Source organism: Tiliqua scincoides, chromosome 4 (assembly GCF_035046505.1).
Source record: "Tiliqua scincoides isolate rTilSci1 chromosome 4, rTilSci1.hap2, whole genome shotgun sequence".
NCBI classification, from domain to species: domain Eukaryota; kingdom Metazoa; phylum Chordata; class Lepidosauria; order Squamata; family Scincidae; genus Tiliqua; species Tiliqua scincoides.
In genome coordinates this window covers 215,428,675-215,450,658 of record NC_089824.1, presented here as the reverse complement: position 1 = coordinate 215,450,658, position 21,984 = coordinate 215,428,675, and the positions used below count along the sequence as shown (strand labels likewise).

Genomic DNA, 21,984 nt, shown 5'->3' with positions numbered 1-21,984 from the left:
CACGCACAAGCCACAGTGGAAATGTCTTCCAACCACCCTCACCATAGTTTGCATGTAAACACTAGCCCAACTAGTGGGAAGGATGTTTCAACACAAATACTTGTGCCAGATAAGGCCATCACCCTTCCAGACACACTTATCTGAGAGCAGGAAGGCCTGTGTGCATTGGGAAGGGGATTACAGTTCTCAGCACAACTAGCTCCAACTTAGTTACATGCCTGTTTTCATTCCAAGTCATCAAAGGTGGCAACGTGATCCAGGTAGATGTGGACACAGAGGGAAATTACACAGTGGGACCTAACCAAGCGCATACTGCTGCCATCAAAGAGAGTTTCTTCCTTGGTGGAATGCCAGGTGAGTAGCAAGGGCTACAGGAGCCTTTGGGGAGGGAGCCTTGTATAAATTGTTGTGTTGACTTTATTAAACAATAGCCACATAACCTGGGTTGTTCCTGTACCAGCTTCCATAGCTCCTGTGTTTTGCCTAGCACAATGGATTGAAACTGTTCTCAGAGAAGAATTTCCACATTGGCTTGGCTATTGAGGAAGCTCTACCACAATATCCTTCTGTGTTTTGGAGAGTTCTAACGGTCCAATTCTATCCAACTTTCCATCACAAACTGGGGCGTTGTGATGCCCCAGCTGGGAAACTGTCACTGCCCCTTTAAGGGGCAGGGCTCTCCAGAGGATCCAAGGAGCCTGTGAACCCCTCTGCAGACCTCTGTGAGTCTCCCAAGAACTAGAAAAAGAAACCTTTGTTTTCATCAAGCAATCCAAAAGTGAGTTTTTTTGCTTTTATAGCCCTCATGGAGGCCTGTAGAGGGAATTGCAGGCTCCTTGAACCCTCCAGAGAGCCCTCTCCTTTAAGGGGATAGTCTCCCCCTGGCTGGGGCATCACAAAGCCCCAGTTTTGGAACCATTGGAGTAGACACTCCACAGAGCCATAGCAACCACGTAAGTTTTTTAAAAAAACCTCCCCCCAGCAACGTGATTGTGGCAATCACATTATTGCCTCCTCCCCTCCCCCACAAACACTTATCAGTTCCCAACTCTCTCTAAAAATTTGGAAACTTCTGGTCTACTCTAAAAGGGCTGTATGCATAGGAGGAATGTGAACATGCAGGACTATAGCCAGCTGAGCTCACTGGGAAGCAAGTGACTAAAGGCTAGCTAGTATAATCCTACCATGCCCAACCCATCTAACTAGGCTAAAGTAAGAGACACATATTTACCTTGGGGCTAGCAACAGTTGAGCGCTCCAGATACCATAAACAAATGCTTCTTACCAGCAACAAACTGAGGTTAAATGTCATGTTAGCAAGACCCAGTTGTGAGAAAACCACCTGGTCCCATTCCAGAATGATTTGTACCTCAGAACTGATTGAAATCACTAGGACAGGTTTGTTACAATAAACAAGCCACACTGATCTTGGTGGGATGCAATGCATAACTGACAGTTTCACGAATAGTTGTCTACTGTTGTGACAGTCCCTGGCGTTCCCAAGAAAGGGGCAAGCAAAAGCCTGTTGGACTAAGGGTGATTTATTGTCATTCCTTCTGCAGAAAGCACCAGTGGTGGTCTCATTTCATCATTGCATATGGCTCATCCTTCACCTTATGTTGGCTGCATGAAGAACCTGGTGATCAACCGCACTCCAATCAACCTGAGGCAAGCAGGGACACTCAGGGGCGCTGTGGGGCTTAAAGGCTGCCCTGTGATGTAAGAACAATATGCACGCAGAGGTCATGTCAACAGAAAGCTGCACTACCCTGCACGAGGCCAGCAAGCTTCATCTTGCCGCGTATACCCAGGTGCTTCCTAGGAACCTAATGTTCAGTACACCTGGAACCCTTCTGCTACCATTTATTTTTGATTTGTACTCCTTTTCCCTATATGTCTGCCACAAAATATTTTGAAAAGTTCAAAGAATGTGCCTACTGAAGGATTATAAAAGTAGGTGAAGCACAGGGGCACATGCTCCCCCAGTGAAATTTCAATCTCTCTTAATGACTTCACTAAGTCGGCATCACAAAGCTAAGGGGCAGCATTGGTAATACCAACTCATCCAAATGGCAGCACACAGCTTTCAAGCAACCAGACCAAAGGACACTGGTCTATGTACTACTGAAAACAATGAACTGTGAGTGGGCTGCAGAAGCTGGTCTTTGAGCATCATAGTCACTTATACTAGGTATGCATCACCCAGTCTCTACCACCAGGAATCCCTTTATATTTGGCAAATAAGGTCTTTTTAAGTGTTTGTTTCCATCTTAAAAAAAGTTCCCCAAGTGACTACAAGCAACTTCCAAAAGCATGGCTAAGGAATAGAAGAAATAGAGGCAGGCTGTCCTGCCCCATCGTTGGCCTGCATTGATTAGTCCTATCAATACACTCACTAAACACCTAGTCTGCACACCAGTTCCCCAACCCAGTCACTTATACTAGGTGACTCTTGCCAGGAAAAAAGTTCGGCTGGCTCTTGTGCCACCTTTCCTTTATTGCCACCTATTTTAATCTCTTCCTCCCCTTGCAGCCACTAATTTTACAGCCCCTACAGTATAGGGTTCACTTCTGCACTTAGACATGTCCTCACTATACTTGTGAGTGTGTATATAGCTCTCATCACATGGGACAAGACGCTGGTTCTGAAATGGAACTTTTATAACTTATCAGTATATTGGTTTTTTTATGCTGGGGTAAATATTGTAAAATGGGTTTAACAAGGCTTGTTTTCTCTTTCAACAAATGTAATTATCTGTTTTTAAACTGTACTATTAAGGGATCTCTGTAAATCACTGGTACATTTTGATTCAAATAAAATTTTATGGTCTATACTTTGTTGCTCTTGTTCAAGACCAGTAATTTTATAGTTAATGTATTAGATTAGTGACTAATGCAGACTCCTACATCCATTATCATTTCATATGTACGAGCTCCCTTACAATATAGTTTTAGTGACAAGCAATAGAGAAGGTTCCTGTCTTAAAGACATGACATACAAATGGGGCTTGAGTGGGGCTCTGAAGTAAATCAGAAGTAGCTTCTTATGGTATCCAATCCATAGATATTGGGGGTAAATTATAGCAACCCTTTTTCTGTGGCAACAAGGAAAAACAGCTCCATAACAACTCAGGGGGAAAAAATGGAGTTTCCGGGGGGCACAAGGAAAGGACAGGATGAAGGAACCAGGCAGAATGGTCACAGTTAATTGGGTACAAGGAAAGCTGAGCTACTGCCAGGAACATTAATACTGTATTACAGTGTTTCCCAAACTGTGGGTTGGAACCCACCAGTGGGCCAAGCATTGATATTTGGTGCCTCCTGAAGTTTTTGAAACATTAAAAAAATACTTTGCAAGCACCTATGTCTGGTGTGCAAAAGACAATCATTAGCCAACCTGTGGCATGAGGTAAACTTCATACCCCAAAATTAAAATATCACGTTTTCAGTTTTCACATGTAATTGGTATGCTGCACAGCACAACTGAACCCAGTTTCAGCCTTTTGTCCAAAGTCCCTAACAGCACATCTTGCATTCCAGTTCAGCCTTCTGAGTACCCTGGAATGATTGTAAAGATTTGGGGGAACAGTCCTTGAACATTTTGCAGGGAGAGTCCAGCCAATGCATGCATGCATACATAACTATATGTAAGGTCTCTTGCGCAAGACCCCAATTATTAATGAAGTACTTCTTTCTGGATCCCTTTTTTTGTCTAGTGGGCCATTTTAAAAAGTAGAGTATTTTAAAAGGGAGTCCTGGTGCTAAAATGTTTGAAAGCACAGCTATATGAGAAAAAGTGGACCTGAATGGAAGCTACTCCAGCATCAAAACACAGCCACTTTTTATCACTGCCAAGCAAGGAGGGGAGAGTTTAAAGCTGAATTTGCTAGTCTCCCCCCCAGCTGCCCATCTACGCTCTTCGAGATGCAAAGAAAATCTTATAGTCTAAATCTTAATTATGATTAACATGACTAAGGCTGCAATCCTAACCTCACTTTCCTGGGAGTAAGTCCCATTGAACACAATAGGACTTACTTATGAGGAGACCTGATTAGGATTGTGCCCTAAATGTTAAGAGCAAAGGAATGTTCTTATGACAGCATGGTTCTGTGTTATTTCTTTGGGCCATTGGACATTCAAGAGCCATACCTTTGTCCATAAGCAAGTCTTTGGAATTATACAGCTCCCCAAGTTATAGAGGGCTGAGCTGGCACTTCTGTACAGGTGCAGTAAATCCTTCACAGTGATGCTTTTGCACAGGCATAATAGCAAGAACCAAGTGTCTGAACAAGTGCATTTCAACTTAAGCTCCGGAATCTTGACCAGTTCATACATTAGGACTGCATGCCCCATTTAAACAGGCAAAGCAGGCTGTCAATATATACAATCTGGGCACATAAAGGAACCAGAATTATGTAGGGCAAAACAAACAGAAGAACAAACAAACTTACTGCCTTGGCTTCCAAGAGCCATGAATAATATTTTACACGCAGGACAGTCTCTCAGAGAGCTGAGCATCTCAGACCATCAAGAAGGAAATACTCAATAGGACACAGGAGGAGGCAGCAGAAATAAGACACTTTTACACACAAGTCACATTCTGCTCCCATTCAGGCTCTGCTGAACCAAGCCATGCCCCACAAGGTTTTTTTAAAAAGTTAAACATTAGTCTGGGTGCACTCAGGTTCTACAATCGCAGCAGAGTGATGATGCTCCTAACAGTTTATCCTTTATCAAGGAAAATGTGTGCACAGCTGTTTCATCAACCAGCTCAAATTAGTGGTCCTCTGCAGTAATGGCAAGCAAACTAAAAACAGCATTGTTGAAAACATTCTTGAAGAGCTGTATAGAGAGCTTCCCTTGAGAAAGATTGCAATGCTTCATGCCCGTCCTGCAAACTCTCTTGCCACTGCACACTTCAGGATCTTTTTGTAATGTTTTCAATTTTATTTTTTAAGTCTTCAAATAGCATTTCGGATGTAGGCTCTACAATAAACCTAGTTTTGTAGAAAAACGAAATGAAGCTGCCAAAGTGACATGCAGGCTGTGAAAACCGCAAGCTTAGAGCTCCAACATTAGACACAAGAATTCACATTTAATTAGGTAAACCAAATATATCCAAAGGGAAACAATAAGAAACTTCCAGAGTGTATTTTAAGGCCACAAAGACAAACATCTGTTTGAGACTGTAGCAAGTGGGAAAAAGACCCAGAAAACCCAGAAGTAATTTGGCAGAGACCCTTTACTTGTATATTCAATTTATGAAGCTTTACCTAGTGATCCTACTTATCTTTCATTAATATCTAGGGGTATCATGTGAGATACAGGTAAACCTAATCTAAACTCATGTCTTCTTCTTCATCCTTCTTGTCCTTTGAGTCTCCTTCCTTTTGGTCAGATTTGACATTGTTCTGCATTGCTTTTGCAAAGGCCTCTACATCTGGAAACAAAAATATATTAAATTGGTAATTGACAAAAGAAAACTGTTGCATTAGAACAGTGTTTCTCAACCTTTGTCCCCTGATGTATCATTTGTCATGGTCTATCTTATCTTAAGTATTATCAGTACCAGTAAGGTCATGGTCTGCCCATTCCTGCTCCATGGAATCTGCTGGGAAAGGGGGAAGGCAGGAAACTTTTGCACTCTTATCAGCCAACAGCTCACCAGCTGATTGTTGGAAGTGCTGCCAACAACTGGCTGGTGAGTGGGAGCCTGCCAGAGATCCTCTAAGCCCAGGGCTATTCAAACTGGGGCGTCACAACATGCCAGTCTAAGGGCCCAGGCCTCTGCCCCCTTAAGGGGCGGGGGCAGCGAGGAAGCAGGGAGGACGCAGCAACACGAGATCCAGGATCACGCCGCCGCTCAGGGGGCTGCAGGGGCTTGGTTGTACTTACCTGAGCTTCCCGGGGGTGTGGGGAGCACTGCGTGACTGTCTGCAGGGCTCCCTGAAGCTTTAGAAGTGAAAGTGGAGCGATCACGCTCCACTTCCGGTTTTGCAGAGGTGGGGTGCGATCGTTTCACTTTCTAAGCTTTGGGGAGCCCTGCAGACGGTCACGCAGGGCTCCCCGCATCCCCAGGAGGCTGCAGGAGGCTCTGGTAAGTCCAGACAAGCCCCTGCAGCCCCATGAGTGATCCTGGGGATTGCGTTGCTACCTTCCCCCTGTCCCCGTTGCCTCCCCCCTGCCCCCTCAAGGACTTAGAGCGGCTCAAACTCTCCCCGAGAGTTTGAAAACTGCTGCTCTAGCCAAACGCAGCTTGGGCAGAGGAGGCAGAGCTTTGCGTATCATTGGACAGCAGCTCAAGTACCACTGGTTGTTTGAGTACCACTGGTTGAGAAATGGTGCATTAGACAACTTGTGCACTGCTCAATCTTGTTTGGAGTGAACTATATATGGCAACCTTCAGGCATTCACATTAAACGTCTGCTTCATGTCTCATTTGCATAAGTTTCCTTGCTGGTAATGCAGTTCTTTCCCCCCCTTCACATGCTCCATTTATAACAGTAAGCCTTCTAAATAGCACATGCTGATACAGGCACATGCCGAAAGCAATAATGTTGGTTTATGAACAGGTGCATTTGAAGTGTATGCACAATCATGTCCATTAGGACTAGGACCAGTAGTCTGATGCAACCTCAAGAACTGCAACTCACAGAATTCCTCCTACTGAACAAGAGCATTGCAACAGGAGTTGCCTCATCACTGTTAAGACATATTGAATTGCACTGACTTTTCTCCAGATTCCTACTCCAGACACTTCCAAATCAAGATAGGATATGGCTCCAGAGAATTCCTATTTTCCTAGTGCAGTATCTCTGGACCAGAAGGAGAACTGGCAGCCTCAGAGCAGCTGTAAGCTCCAGCCCCATCGACAAAAGGAACTTACCACCTTTGTTTGCTGCATCTACTGCCTCAGCTGGTAAGCCAAACTGGCTCATTAGAGGTCCCAGCTGCCCGGAAGCCAAGGCAGCACTGAACATGCTCAGCGCCTGCAAATAAAGAAGGGCCATATCAGAGGCATCCCTCTCTAGATTACGAAGGCACCAGATTTGAGAAAAATCAAGCCCACCGCACTTTTCAAATGGTCTACCCTGACAAACACTGAAAAGATTCTGACTTGTAACAGCACAACCCCATACAAGTTTACTTGGAAGTAAGTCCCACTGAAGAACTTACTGTCAGTGCGAAAGTGCAATGAGGTGTAAGTGTAATGCTCCGTGTAAGTGCAAATGAGGCTTACTCTCAGGTAAGTATGCACAGAAGGAGGCTACCTCAGAGTGCCAGATGCAAGGGAGCGGCACCAGAATGCAGGTCCCTTGTTGTCTTGTGTGCTCCCTGACGCATCTGGTGGACCACTCCCTTGGGCCTGATCCAGTGGGGCTCTTCTTATGATTGCAGCCTAATGAAAATTTGAACCAAGAAGGCAGAGTTCTCTTGAGAAAGCAACTCTTTTCCAGGAGTGGATGAGGATCCCCTTCTTTTCACTGCTGAGAAGGAATGTCACAGTAGATCCAATCCTCAATTTCTGGCCCAGGTTTTCCACTTGCAGCCAATTGGCTCTAATGAACTAAGAGTTATCCGCTCACTGCTACCACATTCTGAATTAATTCAATAGGTCATTAAAGGCAACCTTGTGAGCTCACAGCTAAGGAGGACTGGATTAGACCATCCAAAGCAGGCTTTTAAGCAACTGCTTGCTTGTTCACCTCCACTGAATTGCTTCTAGGCAATATCTTTTTTTGGAGGATGGGGCAAGGTTAGAGAAAGAAAACACTCCAAATAACTTACGTATAGATGGGCATCATGAATGAACAAGCATAGATTGGGGATGATCTTCAGGCTCCAAAAGAGATAAGAAATGCTGGCAGTCCTTGCCCCTACAGAGTCTCACAGGAGTTGTATATATCTTGTACATCACTCAATTTTCTCCCAGTCATTCATCCGCCAGCCATTTTAATGTTGGTAAAGGTGGTGTCCCTGTCCCCCACCCCCACCCCGCTATGTGTCAGATCATTCTGTTTAGCACAGGTATGCTCACTGTCTCCTCCTGCTTCAGGTGGCTGCCTCCAAACTTAATTTTTCCAGCAACATGAGAGCTTTTACCTGCTGAAACTGTGGGGAGGTCAGTGTGTTCTGGATCTCTTCTGCTGTCTGTGGCAGAGATTCCCCCGAGGGAAGATAAGGCAGCAAGCGCTCCTGAACCTCTGTATTTGCCAGAATGGGCGCCATTATCTCAGGGGTCAGCACACTAGATAGGTCAACTGGGGAAAAATGCAACAAGATGTCTCCTGAGACAGAGACACTGGGAATTGGCAGAGTTGCCTCAATATATGCATTCTTGTCCTGTAAACACACAGTTGTGCCATTTATTGAACAGTGCCTCTCACATACATCCATACACCAGCCACTGACACAATACTACAACTCCTGCACAAAAGAGGCTTGTCCCTTATTAGAACTGGTCCAACAAGGAGCCAGAGTGTTAAAGGCACTGAAAATTAAAGTGAAAATAGCAGCAACATGAAAGCACAAAGGCATTTTCACCCAGGCAGGCAGGCACCCCTCTACTCAGCCAAAGGAGCACCACCCACTCCACCCTATTCCTGCTTTACCTTGCTGTCCTCCTGCTCCAGCTGGCACATTCATAGTTGCTAAGATGTTCTGGAGGTCACTCAGTTGGATGGGCTGGGTAGGGCTTGTTGCTGTGCTTGTTCCATTTCCTGAGCTTGGGGCGGGACTAGGACTGGTGGCAGAGGCTGCAGCAGGAGCAGTAGGAGCTGGGGTTACTCGCGTGGAGGAAGTACTGGAAGATGGGGTCACAGCAGCTGACTGACTGCGAGAACTAGAAGGCAATTCAGGCTAGTTAGCCCGCAGTAAATGCACAGTTTCCCTCCCCCCCAGCACATCTGGTTCTCAGTCACATTTACAGTACTAGCAAAAGCTTATGACTAAATGGTACGCAAAAATCACCGAGAATTCTCATTGATTCTCAGAATGATCTCTAAAACTATTAAAGGATCCAAAGAATTAGGCTAGTGCTTAAAACCCTACTGACCTTTTGTTCTTTATTTTCTCTAGCCAGCCCTCCTCAACAAAGCCCCATTCCAGAAACAGTTAGAATCAAGTCCCCCTTATACATTATATTGTTACTGAAGGACCTGCTTTTCCACAGATTCATCCAGCAACATGGCTGTTTCTAAAAGGTCTACAAGCACCTCCATCAACAGGGCTGAGTGTACCTGCCTCAAGGGTGAACAGTTGTCAGGAACTTGCACAAATGGCTTCCTGCACATGGTGGAGGCCCTTACACATTGCAGGAGCAGAATCAGAAGAACCCGTGGAAAAGGGGCTCGCAGGATGCCAACTCCATGCTTAAAAAGAGCCTCCAACACTGGCAATCTGTTAATAGAAATGTTACAGCTCTTACCTTGAAGAAGAACTGCTAGTTGGGGGGGCCCCACTTCCCAGCAGACTAGCTAGACCAGGACCAGTCAGAGCACCGAGCCCACCTTCCACAAAAAAAGAGAAGAATCAGTTTAGAATGAGGTTTCTAATACACTGCTGTCATCTATGGGCTTGTCATCTATGGGCTACTTCAGATATGACTGTTTACCTGCATAAAGAGAGGCAGGCACAATTGTTCCCAAGAGGCTATTATGCATGAAAACCACAGGCTTACAAAGATACAGAGGACTTTTGGTCCTTTTGCAGTTTCCACCCGGGTCATGGTCTATCCAGACCAGAACACGTGACTAGGTCTCGTGGTTACTCTTCTGGCATCACACTACCCTTCCGCCATCTCAGGTATTGCCCTCTGCTTTGGCATACATACACACATATCCAGAGCTCTTTGTCCAAGCCCAGGTTTTTGTTTTTTTTAAATTGTATCAGATACTTTGGACACTTTGAGACTTGTCCTGACAAAGCATCAAGACAACTCTGAGTCTGTCTTCCAATCTGTCCGTTCCAAATCACCCATCAAGAACACAGAGGAGAAAACATGATGTTGAAAACTAGATTTATGTTCCGCAGTACTTTGCTAAATGTGCAAGTATTAGGCCTCTCTTCCTACATTTCCATAAAAATTCCCTTCCACTAGTCCCAACTGTTCCACTAGTCCCAACCTACTGAATGCAACAAGAATGCACTGAAATTGTACAAGCAGCTACAGCTTCTAAGGAAATCAAGCAGACAGTTTATTTCCATACTGCAATAAAGTCTACCAAGCACTACTCCATCCGTTGCTATCCCTCTAACCAGTCATTAAGGGAACTGCATCCAAGGAACGTTTTAAAATCAAATGCTAAGGAAGGAAGAGATCTTTAAAATCTTGTGGCACTGTGCAGACCTCACACCAGATTACTACAATTGACACTGGTTTTTGGTCAGTGCCCCCTACTGAACAAAGATATTTCTCTTCAAAGGTGTAGGAGAAAGGAGAGACCTGGTTCCTTCATTACTTGGTACAGCTTCTTATCTGGTCGTATTTGCTTCCCACTGCACTTAAGGAAGATTTTTGGGGAAGCCTAAGGAAAAGATTACACACTATTTTGGTAAAAAAAAATATGACAAAGCGTCTTACCAAGTCCTCCTAAGCCTGTTGGTCCAATCAGTTGCATGAGCTGGTTATGGCTCATGTTTCCCAGAAGGCTTTGCAAGCCACCCTCACCTAAAAACAGAACACATTACATTATTCAAGCCGTCCATCAAAAGGTATGCAATTTAAACTGGTGGCATGTTTTATGGTAAAGAATCAGATACACAAGAGAGAAAACACATGAGCACAGAAGAATCTTGGTAACACAATCCTTCCCAAGTTGTATCTGTGCTTTCAAAACAGCACAGCCCTAGATCTTTAGAGATTAACTGCCTGCACCCTTACAAACATAGAGGCCTTTCAAAGAGTACCTCTGCTTCTTGAGACTGGGTGGGTGGCTATCAGAGTCACAAGGAAAAAGAGAGACAGGGCCTTTGTGGTGGTCACACCCCTTGGTTGCTGCCCAACTTTGCTAAGCTTTAGATGACGTAAGGTCATCTAAAGGGTAAGGTTTAGATGGGCAGGAGGTTTGGTCTAGAGAGCAGAGCTGTTGTTATGCCCGAAGATAACATCTGAAGGTCTCCAATTCAAGATCACTGGAAGCTTCCATGAGTGGTGAAGAACTGACAAGCTGAGTTGATTTGCTCTTGAGTGAGAGTCAAAGCTGGCTCTGAAGCTCTACTCTGTGAGAGGGAAAGGAGCTGTCTGTCCAGGGAGGGAGGGGGGGAAGGTTGCTGCAGCCAGAATGTTGACCAGACTGGGAGCAATCCAGTGACCAGAAAAGCAGTATATAAATACCAGTTATTATATAAAATGAACCATATCTTCTTAAACATTCAATTGCTACTGTTTATGGTGACCTTACTGATTTGGTTTTACCACAATTTTTTATTTTCTGAAATTAAGTGGTTCAGTGGGCCCTTGGACTCTGCAGGGAATCCTTTTGTTTTTTTGGAGGGGGGTGGGAGCTGCCAGCAAACCAGAAGTGCCTCTTAGAAGCATCTGGGAGGTCATCCGAGGCACAGGGAGACTGCAGCTTCCAGTCATGGCCAGGAGGTCCTTGAGGGCCTCCAGATGCAAGCTCAGCACCCACATTGAGTCAAATCCATGGGTGCCAAACCTGTGGATAAAGAGGGCCCACTGTACATTCTTCTAACCTATATTGAGCCTGCTTTTACTGCTATTGTTTATTTTATTGATTACTGTTTTTTTCTCTCCAATTTATTGTCAGTTGTTGCTCTGCAGGCATTTATACTAAGAGACAAATCCTTTAAACACACTCCCCCATCAAAGTATCCAAAAACGCCCTTTGGTGGCTAACAAGCACAGAAAAGGAAAGAGCCCTGTACCTCCAAGAGCTGAAAGTTCATGGCCTCCACTTCCACTACCACCCAGAGCTCCAGGCATTGGTGGGTTGTTTAGGTACTCATTCACCTTACGGCAGTGCTCCTCATCTTTCTCTGTTTTGGGCTCCTGGAAAGAAAAGAATAATTGTACAATTCAGTCTAATCCACAGAACTTCAACATCTTAGATTGACACAGCTGTAGCAGTACACAACATAAGGACAGAACTGATAACATTTCTGTGTTATCTATTGGCATCCTTCAGTCTCGGAAGACTAAGACGATACGTGCTCTGAATAATGGTTCTGGAATAGAGTGTCCTCTCCAGTGCGCGAAGCCTGGGTAAAGTAGATATGGAGGACAGACTGTTACGCATGCAGCAGATCCCCCCTCTCCACGTCCTGAAATCGTCCAATGGAAAGGCAGAAGCCAATATAGTTGGTTCCAGCGGCGTCGCAGGAGTTGCCAGAACGTGACTGTGTTCAGTCGCGAACTGCCTCAGGGACTCCGGCTCTGGATTTTGCCTCGAGGTTGACTCCTAAAGCCTTTTCCATAACTGGATATAGTCACAAGGCAGTGGAGATTTGGGATCAGAGTTTCCTTCTCTCAGATGAGCTGCCTTCCCAGGCTAACGAGTCCCAACTACCCAGTGGCTATTAAGTTGCCTCTTACCACAAGTACAGCCAAACTGAGGGCCTATTCTTATCCCCAGCCCCCAGGGGATAAGACACTGACCACTTGTGTTATCAGTGAACAGGAAATTGTAGATGGTGAGACTGATGTGGTCACAAACCTGCATCCAGAAGAAGAGTCGTTTCGATCCAGCCTTGAATTTCAACACATACACACGGCCTGTAGTACACTGAGACACCCGCTTAAATTCACAGTCATCAGGAAAAATAATCAAGTCCTGAAACACAAGGTTGTATTTTCCCAATCAAAGCCTGTCCACATCTACCACACACATTCAACAACTTTCAATCCAAGCTTAAATGCACACTTTCAGCATGAGTGTCTAAGAACAGCTTTGCAAGTTACAAACAGAAGGAAACAGATCCACCAGCTGCTAGGCAAAGTGTATAGCCACCGGTGGCTATGTTCCAAATACACTCATGACTTTCTTCACATTACCTACACATTGCCTCCCACACCACCCTGCTCATAATGCACAAGGCAGTTTTAACTCTATACATGTACAGCTCCTGGCTGATGCATTCCACTTACATCCTCCACATTCCCAGAAGTCCTATCTTTCCAACAGAAGTGAATGAGAGAATCATCTGTTTGCTGGATGTATACAAGTCCTTTCCTTTTATCTGGGGTAACAGTGCTGCCTTTCAAAGACATCTTTCCTGCACGGAACTCTACCAAGTATTTGCTAGATGAGCCCCTGGAGCCTGGCACCAGGCTTGGAAACAAAGCACCTGAAGACATCCTGGAAAAAGATAAGGAAAGCAAGGTTTCATAATGACTACCTCTCTCATATATACACACGTATTACTATCCGAATTCACAGTTATCCTGGCGAAGCTGTCTCCCCAACAAAGGCAATGGATTTCTAAAATCCAGAATTTAAAGAGAGTTTTACAAGTGTCTGAATAGGTAGAACTGAACAAAAATTCATGTGGAGTAGTCTCTTCCCTAGCCGGGCTGAACCAATTGCAAGTTCAGGTTTCAATGAAGGGTCAGCAATCAGACATAAGCATGGACAATGCTTGAAAGGGCAGCAGCCCAAATAGTATGATCTTCATTCATTCTTGCAAGTCCCAAAACAGTTCTTCCTTCCTGTTACACAGCTTCCACAGATCTCTAGTATCTGTCCTCCATCTTCCTGCAACCTTCTGACAAGCTCTTGACAGGACTGAAATACAATAGTATCTGGTGATGCAGTTGAAGGGAGCTTCTTGAATCAGGATGGTACTTGAGAAGCATTTATGTGGAGCAGCAAAGAATTAGAAAGCCATTATTATGGTGCACCAACTGCCTAAAAAGACAAAGAACAGAACAGATTGCTTTAACATTGGTTGCATGTCATACCAAGGAACACAGACACAGCAAAGCAAAAGGAGCTAGGCCACCTCTGGAATAACACCTTTTCTGCTATTGAAAGACCCATTAACAGCCTCAGGGGTATTTATTTTAAAAATGTATACAGGTCCAGCCTTGTTATACATGGATTTTTTATACATGGATTTGACTCAACACAAACGGCCCCTGTAAATGAGAAGGAATGTGCTGATCCCTGGAGAAGGGGAAATGCACCCCTTTAAAATCAGTTTTAAAAACTGTCTCCTTAATGAGAGAGGGCAGCTGGTTGATAATCCATCAATCCTTCTCTCTCTCTCTCTCTCCAGCAGACCCCTCTCTTCCCCCTGAGCTGAAAGAAAAGTGATCACTTTGCATTGGTGAAGGGAGGGGCTGAGTGAAGCTCCTTTCTAAGCTCTTGGAGGATGACTGATTGTCTTCTTAATGACTCTCATCTTACATCACAAATGTCAGCAAGGCTGTTTTTAAATTACACCAAAATTTTAAAGAAACTTTGTTTTTTAAATGGATTTGCTATAGTGCATTTTTTTTGCCATCCACATGAGCGCTTGGAATGGAACCCACACGACTAATGAGGCTCAACCTGTATCCTGCTTTTCCCATCATGCATCTCTAATGGGAAAGGAGATGCTCTTAGCAAGATAGCATGGAACCCATCTCAAGGAGGAATCAGAAGACTTCTGCATCTATTGTACTTGTCTATACACATAAACTACTTTTCCAAAGTTACCTTAAGTAGAACACATTCCACTTGACATTTTTTTAATTAAATAAACTCTATACATTTCAATAACAACAAGCATAACAGCAGCAGTCAAAAACACCATTTCAAAAGCCTAGCAAAATAAGAACCGGTCTATTGGTTGGCAACCTTCAGTCTCGAAAGACTATGGTATAAGCCTACAGCACCCGGTATTCCCAGGCGGTCTCCCATCCAAGTACTAACCAGGCCTGACCCTGCTTAGCTTCCAAGAGAACCATTGTTAATGAAAAAGGACTTTTCTCTTTAAAGCAATTCACATAACTAGTCTGCCATCCTTCAAACATAGAAGCAATACACAACAGTGGCTCACCAACAATGCAGCGCTCCAGTGTCCAGAGCATCAAGAGGTGAAGGGTCTTCCACTCCAAGCAGTCATGTCTGCACCCTATCCATGGCTCTCTTCCAAGATCGACTCCTGATCATTCTTAAGAGCTACTACAGATTAAGGAATAGCAGCCAAAAGATTCTGGAAGAACTTATCAGCATTCCACATAACAGTCATTTATGGTTTTTTGTCACAGCTTCCTTTGGCAACAACCATCAGATATGCTCACTACAATTCAGTTCCAATAAATATCACACCATCCCCCCACCCTGCCAGGACACTAGCAACTCACACATTCAAATAAGATCATGACCTCCCCACTACAACACACCACTGCTGAAATTCAGAATCACATCCAATAAAAAATATTTTTCTGCCATCTCTACTCAAGTTTAATAAGTAGGTAATTTTTTTTCTAATAAATAAAAGCCCAAAAGTAATTAAACAGGAGTGGAGGAAGAATTTCAGTGCTAAGACCCCGTGTTCATACACAACACACAAAGGTTTTCACCAACAGAGGAAAATGGATAGTGCAGGGGAATCAATATTAAGAGGTAATTGTTCAAAATTTGAAAAAAGAGAGGCACCTCAAAGTCACAGGGAAAATGAGAGTTACCCATTATGGTCTATAACAGCCTGAATCTCCTTGACAGCCAATGGTATTATTTGGGATAGAAATATTGTAGAGTTCGGGTAGCCCAGTAACTTTAGGGGTTACTGACCATATAACTGTTACTACTACTAAATTAGTCTTATTTTGCTTTCCATAGAGATCTGAACCTCGCAGTCCTAAGTTAAAATCCCAGTTCAACCAGTGAATTCTTACAGAACTTTGTACAAGTCACTGTCTAAAATTCATTTGCTTGGTTATAAAAATGGAACAACAGAAGGCTGAGAGCATACGCTTGTAAGATTAAACACTTCTCAAACTGTGGTCCACAGAAAAAAAACTAAAATATTCTCACACATTCTCACACAAGGTTATTATCCAGATATCATCACATATATATCCCAACAGCCACCTCTGTCTTCAGAGCAACTCTGCAAGGAGAGTTTAGCTGAAAGATTGACTTGTCGCAAAACTGTAACATGAACATTAGGGACAGAGATTTAAACCGAGGGAGACACATCCAACCCTAATTACTACTACAGTACACTTGCTCTCAAGTTTGTGTCTATTTGTTTTGACTGGGTTGCAGAATCAGGAAGTCTGAAGTCTAGTTCAAGTTCTTGCTTCTAATATTGACTCACTAGGTAGCCCTACACAAGTGTCTCTCAACTTTCTCCTCTGCAACATGGGTATGGAAACACTGGCTTACAGTTCTAGTGGAAGAATTATAACATCCAAATAATGCATGTGTACACGCTAAATGCTTGAATGGTGCATACAAACACCAATAACATAAGAACAGCCCCACTGGATCAAGCCAAAGGCCCATCTAGTCCAGCTTCCTGTATCTCTCAGTGACCCACCAGATGCCTCAGGAAGCGGAGAAGACAAGAGACCTGCATCCTGTGGCCACTCCCATGCATCTGACATTCTGAGGTAGTTCTAAAACCAGGAGGTGCTCATCACAGTTTGTAACCTGAGATGAACTTTTCTTCCAGAAATCTGTCCAATAACCCTTTTAAAGACATCTAACCTGATGTCATCACCACATCCTGCAGCAGGGAGTTCCACAGATTAATTACAGATTAAGAGTTTAAACCATTTCAATTAAAATCTCAGCTTTTTCATCCTTATCCTGTTTGTAAACTGAGTTTTCTTCCAGAAATCTGTCCAATCACCTTATAAAGGCATCTAGGGCAGAGGCAAGGAGTTCCACAGACTAGTGACATGCTGCGTAAAGTTATATTTCATTCTTCCTGAACAAAAAGGTCTTATGCTCTGAACACAGAGAGGAGGAAAAAACAGGTCAAGATGCAGAAAACAAGCTTGGAGGAAGGAGAAGCAAGTTATTTCAGAAGCAGAAACTAATATACAGCTTTGCCTTGCTCAGTGTTTCTCAAACTGTGGGGCGGGACTCACTAGGTGGGTCGTGAGCCAATTTATTTCAATAATTTATTTTTAATTTATTAGACTTGATGCTTCCCTAGTATGCGACTGTATCTGAGGAAATGTTACAGATCTATACTTTGAACAGGCTAAGTACATGCTTTTAACAACGATAATCGATGGGGCTTACTCCTGAGTAAGTGTGGATAGGACTGCAACCTTTGGGATGTTTGGGGATTTTGACGTTTTGGGGGGTGCTAAAAATTTTCCTGCTTGATGATGTCACTTCTTGCCATGACGTTACTTCCAGGTAATGACATGTATTGCCATGACATCACTTCCAGTGGGTCCCAACAAACTGTCATCCTAAAAAGTGGGTCCCAGTGCTAAAAGGTTTGAGAACCACTGGCTGAGATGGAAACAGGCTGAACTGGAAAGGCAAGACTGGACTGGACCACTTCCAATAGTGGTTAGGGGGAAAAGATAAGGAAGAAACCATTCCTTTGAGAGCACCTCGTTTGTTTCTGAATACGAGGGTTCCCTATATACAGAAAAGGAGCAGAGGAAAGAGGAGGCTGTGTTGGGACCCTGCTCCCCTCTGAAGTATGAAGAGACCCCCCCCGCAAGGGGGCCAGGGCAAGCCCCTCGCCCCCTCCCCCCCACGCAAGGGGACAGACCCTCACACCGCCCCCTCCCAAGGTGGTACAGCCCACCGCGACCCCTCACTCCATGCAGCCCTGACAGGACTCAGCCGCCCCCACTACCTGCCGCCTCAGCCTCCCTCGGTCCTCCGCCTGCAGCCCCTCCAGCACCACCGCTCCGCCTTCCTTCCGCCTCTCTGAGAGGGCCTCCCCTCCTGCACCGGAACCCCGCCCGCCTCGCTCTCCCTCCGCCGCCCGCCATTGGACGAGCGGCGAGCGGCTTCCCACGCACACTGGTCGGAAGCCCTGTCAATCACGACGGAGACGCCTACCCGGCATGCACCGCGGACGCCGCCCCGCCTCCGCTCATCTTTCCGCTATTGTGCTGTGTCATATTGGCGGCGGTGCAGGGGAAGAGAGCAGGGGCGGCCTCTAGCGGCGGCCCTTGGAAGTGCAGGCGGACTGCACCACTGCGCGCCCATTGCGGGGGGGGGGGAAGAGGGAAGTAGTACATTCCAGCCCTGGGAAGAGTTCTGGCCACCTGCCCAATGCTATGCACGTCTACTCAGAAGTAAATCCCATTATAGTCAGTGGGGCTTACTCACAGGTAAGTGTGCATAGGATTGTAGCTTGTATTATTGTTTCACTAACATTATTGAGCAACATCAGCAAAAACAAAGGAGCTTTAAATATAAAATATACATATGTATAAAATATTTTTATGTTGATATTTATATATACATATACAGACATATACATACATATTGTATTGGCAACCTTCAGTCTCGAAAGACTATGGTATCGCGCTCTGATAGGTGGTTCTGGCACAGTGTCTAGTGTGGCTGAAAAGGCCAATCCGGGAGTGACAATCGCTTCCATACAGGGAGCAAGTGCAGTTGTGGGTCAGGACAACTAGGTGACTTATATAGTGGGTCAGGACCCACTAGGTGGGTCACGGGCCAATTTTAAGTGGGACCCCATTCATTTCATTATTTTATTTTTAGTACATTAGCCTTGTGAGGTTGGCTAAATTAAGAAGTGACAACTTGCCCAAGGATTCCCCCAGGAAAGAGTGGGAAGAGAATGGCACCCTGAGGGGCACCAGAGGCCAATGTCCATAGTGCCTAACAAGAGTCCCCCAGGACCATCTTCTGGAGCCTGCACTCCAGGAAGGCAGTTTACAAAACACTGCCCCAGAACCCCAACCCAGCAAGGTGGTCCAGAGGGATATTGTGTTCCATGTGTTTCAAAAGGCACTGAAAGGTCCCACAGAACCAACAGGGATCCAGTGTCCCACTCCAATTCCCAAGGTAGGTCATCCATCTCAGTCCCAAACCTAGGTGAAGAGCCTCTTGGAGCTGGGTCACCACCACACACTCAAGCACCTTACCCAAGAATGGCAGATTGGAGACTCACTGATGGTTCTCAAATACGTTTGGGTCTAGGAAGGGCTTCTTCAAGAGGGGCTACACCACTGCCAACTTCAGGGCAGCACAGGATCAAGCAAATGATTTTTGCACTGTCTCTACACAGTTTCCTGTGAGTAAGCCCCACTGAATATAATGGGACTTCCAAGTATACACCCCCCTCCCATGAAGGGAGCAGGAACAACACACACACCTACCTTCTTTGGAAGACAGTCCCTCTGTGAAACGAGTGGTGGAAAGAATAAAGAATTACTTGATGAAAGGAAGACTTGTGTTTAATGCAGGCCTTTTCAGCAAGGAGACAGACCTTGGTGGAGAAGTGGTAGTTTATGAGACAAATTGCAAGCCTCCTTCCCTGCAACTTGGGCTATGGGCCTATGTACACTTTTGAAGGTTTAAGCCCCATTAAATTCATGTTTGCATGCATGCATAAACAGCAGTGCCCAGGAAAGTCCCTCCAGCAGGAAGAGGTTCGAAATGCTGATGGGGGGGCGGTCTGTTGACTGCCCTGAAGTGGAGTTTCTCACTTCAATCCCCCCCCCCCAGAACAAAGTATAAAGCAAAAGCTACTTTTGCTGCTGTATCTCCTTCTTGCCACAAGCAAGGGGCAGAGATGGCTTTAAAGCCAAAAACAAGGGGAGGACAGTGAAGGATAGTTCTGCCATCTCACCCAGTTGCCGCAAAAATAGAGTCATCTCATACCTTCAAACCCACATGGAAGATTCACAACTCACAGAATAAAAAGTGAAAAGGGCACTTGGCTTATTGCATGAAAGTATTATGGACAGGGAAAACTACATGGGTTTTGCATCCAAACAACCAGTTTATCCATGGAAAATGCCCATTTCCACATGGGTTGGGTTCTGCACTTTGTTCTGAAATGTAGAAGAGATACCTTTTGTAAACTAGCAGTCTGGCACATGACATACTAAGCAAGCAGCACATGATTAAGTTATCTAAATGTACCAGTGTATTCTAGGAAATGGGCAATGAATATCACAATCCTTTAAAAAAAACAAAACCCTGATGAAGGTATTCAGGCCAGATAAAAGCAGTTTGTCTTCCAATGTGAGGTAATACCATCTGATTTAATACAATGTAGTTTGGATGTTACACCAATTTCAGGATTCACAGGCATGTATGTGGTATGCAGTATAGATGTTCTTTGATCATCACAACACCGACAGTGTCTCTTCCCTGCAGATGTAATCAGCTTACATCATCCCACCTCCTTTCTTCAGGACTCTAGTTTTGTGAGATCTTGGCACCTCAATGAACTACAACTCTTAGTATAATCTGAAAGAATCCATGCCAAAAAAACAATTTGAATTTGTGGTGTAGATTTGTACCTCAATTTTTCCTGACTATCCACGGCATCCAGAATTAACACTTTTGTGAATGGAAGGAGCACGAACAGATCATTCCTATTCTTGGAAGGACCTCCCACTAATGGAAGTGTTATGCCAGCTTCCACTACATCTTTGATTGGACTACTTCTATTAATAATAATAATAATAATAATAATAAAACTTTATTTTTATCCCGCCCTTCTCCCTAACGGGACCCAGGGCGGCTAACAACAGATTAAAAAACAATAGAATTTAAAAAAACATTAATACAGACAGATAAAAACATTTAAAAACACACTACAGGGCCATAAAAACAGTAGTCAGATTAAAAGAGTAAAAGAGCAGATCACCGAGGACTCAAGCCTGTAAAACTAAAAGATGTATAAAAAGTTAAGAAGGCCAGAAATCAGAAGGCTTGTTTAAACAACAGTGTTTTCAGGCCTCGCCGAAAGCTCTCAAGAGAGGGAGCCATTCTCAAGTCAAGGGGAAGGGAGTTCCATAATGTTGGTGCCACTACCGAGAAGGCCCTATTTCTTGCAGCCACCCCCCAGACCTCCTTGGGTGGCAGCACTTGCAAAAAGGCCTTCTCTGATGACCTGAGATGGCGAGCCGGATTGTACGGGAGTAGGTGGTCTCTAAGATATCCTGGCCCAGAGCAGTATAGGGCTTTAAAGGTCAAAACCAGCACCTTGAATTGGGCCCGGAAACGAATGGGCAGCCAATGCAGCCCCCGGAGAAGCGGGCTGACAGAGTCAAACCGCCTGGCTCCGGTGACCACACGGGCCGCCGCATTCTGTACTAATTGTAGTTTCCGAACCGTCTTCAGGGGCAGCCCCACATAGAGCGCGTTACAGTAATCTAACCTCGATGTCACCGTGGCATGGATCACCGTGGCCAGGTCTGCACGATCCAAGTACGGTCGCAGCTGGCGCACCAGCCGAAGCTGAGCAAAGGCCCCCCTAGCCACAGCCGCCACCTGGGAATCCAGGAGCAGCTGCGAATCCAGGAGGACCCCCAAGCTGCGAACCTGCTCCTTCAGAGGGAGTGCAACCCCATTCAGAGCAAGTTGATAATCCAGCACCTGCATCGAGGATTTCCGAACCAGGAGAGCCTCTGTCTTATCCGGATTTAATTTCAGCTTGTTAGCCCCCATCCAGATCCTCACTGCTTCCAGACAGCGCTCCAGGCCCTCAACCGCCACCTTGGAGTCTGGAGGAAAGGAGAGATAGAGCTGGGTGTCATCAGCATATTGATGAAACCTCACTCCAAACCCCCGGATGACCTCTCCCAGCGGTTTCATGTAGATATTAAATAGCATGGGGGACAGAATTGAACCCTGCGGCACCCCGCACCTCAAGGGCCAGGGTGTCGAACAGGCATCCCCCAGCACCACCATCTGGGACCGACCCTCCAAGTAGGAGCGGAACCACCTCAAAACAGTGCCTCCAACTCCCAACTCGGCCAATCGGCCCAGAAGGATACCATGGTCGATGGTATCGAAAGCCGCCGAGAGGTCCAGCAGGACCAACAGGGACGCACTCCCCCTGTCCAGTCCC

The 21,984-nt window shown here is 45.2% G+C and overlaps 2 protein-coding genes across 3 annotated transcripts in view; one reads left to right on the top strand and one right to left on the bottom strand.

The window, feature by feature from the left end:
* The window catches only part of LAMA5 (laminin subunit alpha 5), a 213,091-nt gene extending 210,264 nt beyond the window's left edge, over positions 1–2,827 (top strand). Inside the window, exons 79-80 of the mRNA XM_066625238.1 lie at positions 235–354; positions 1,563–2,827. Of these exons, the coding sequence (XP_066481335.1) occupies positions 235–354; positions 1,563–1,723 (281 nt within the window). The 3' untranslated portion in view covers positions 1,724–2,827. The remainder of the gene's footprint in view (positions 1–234; positions 355–1,562) is intronic.
* Positions 2,828–5,068: 2,241 nt separating this feature from the next.
* On the bottom strand, positions 5,069–17,864 carry ADRM1 (ADRM1 26S proteasome ubiquitin receptor). 2 transcript variants are annotated; one of them, XM_066625237.1, is made up of 11 exons: positions 17,776–17,840; positions 15,001–15,125; positions 13,106–13,865; positions 12,675–12,791; positions 11,887–12,010; positions 10,583–10,669; positions 9,428–9,509; positions 8,613–8,842; positions 8,104–8,261; positions 6,887–6,989; positions 5,069–5,440 (listed from the first exon to the last, which is right to left on the bottom strand). In XM_066625237.1, exons 3-11 carry the CDS (start codon positions 13,313–13,315, stop codon positions 5,334–5,336), a joined length of 1,218 nt encoding a protein of 405 aa, XP_066481334.1. In that variant the 5' UTR covers positions 13,316–13,865; positions 15,001–15,125; positions 17,776–17,840; the 3' UTR covers positions 5,069–5,333. The 2 variants fall into 2 exon arrangements, with proteins under 2 accessions (XP_066481334.1, XP_066481333.1); XM_066625236.1 differs by lacking the exon at positions 15,001–15,125 and having other exon boundaries at positions 13,106–13,316; positions 17,776–17,864.
* Between the last annotated feature and the right edge of the window lie 4,120 nt (positions 17,865–21,984).

Excerpts from the sequence above, each read along its gene's own strand:
- ADRM1 (XM_066625236.1), bottom strand. The coding sequence starts at position 13,315 with ATGTCTTCAGGTGCTTTGTTTCCAAGCCTGGTGCCAGGCTCCAGGGGC. Across the intron at positions 12,011-12,674 it reads GACTCTTCTTCTGGATGCAG|GAGCCCAAAACAGAGAAAGA; the intron begins GTTTGTGACCAC and ends TTTTCTTTCCAG. Across the intron at positions 10,670-11,886 it reads TGAACTTTCAGCTCTTGGAG|GTGAGGGTGGCTTGCAAAGC; the intron begins GTACAGGGCTCT and ends TTCTGTTTTTAG.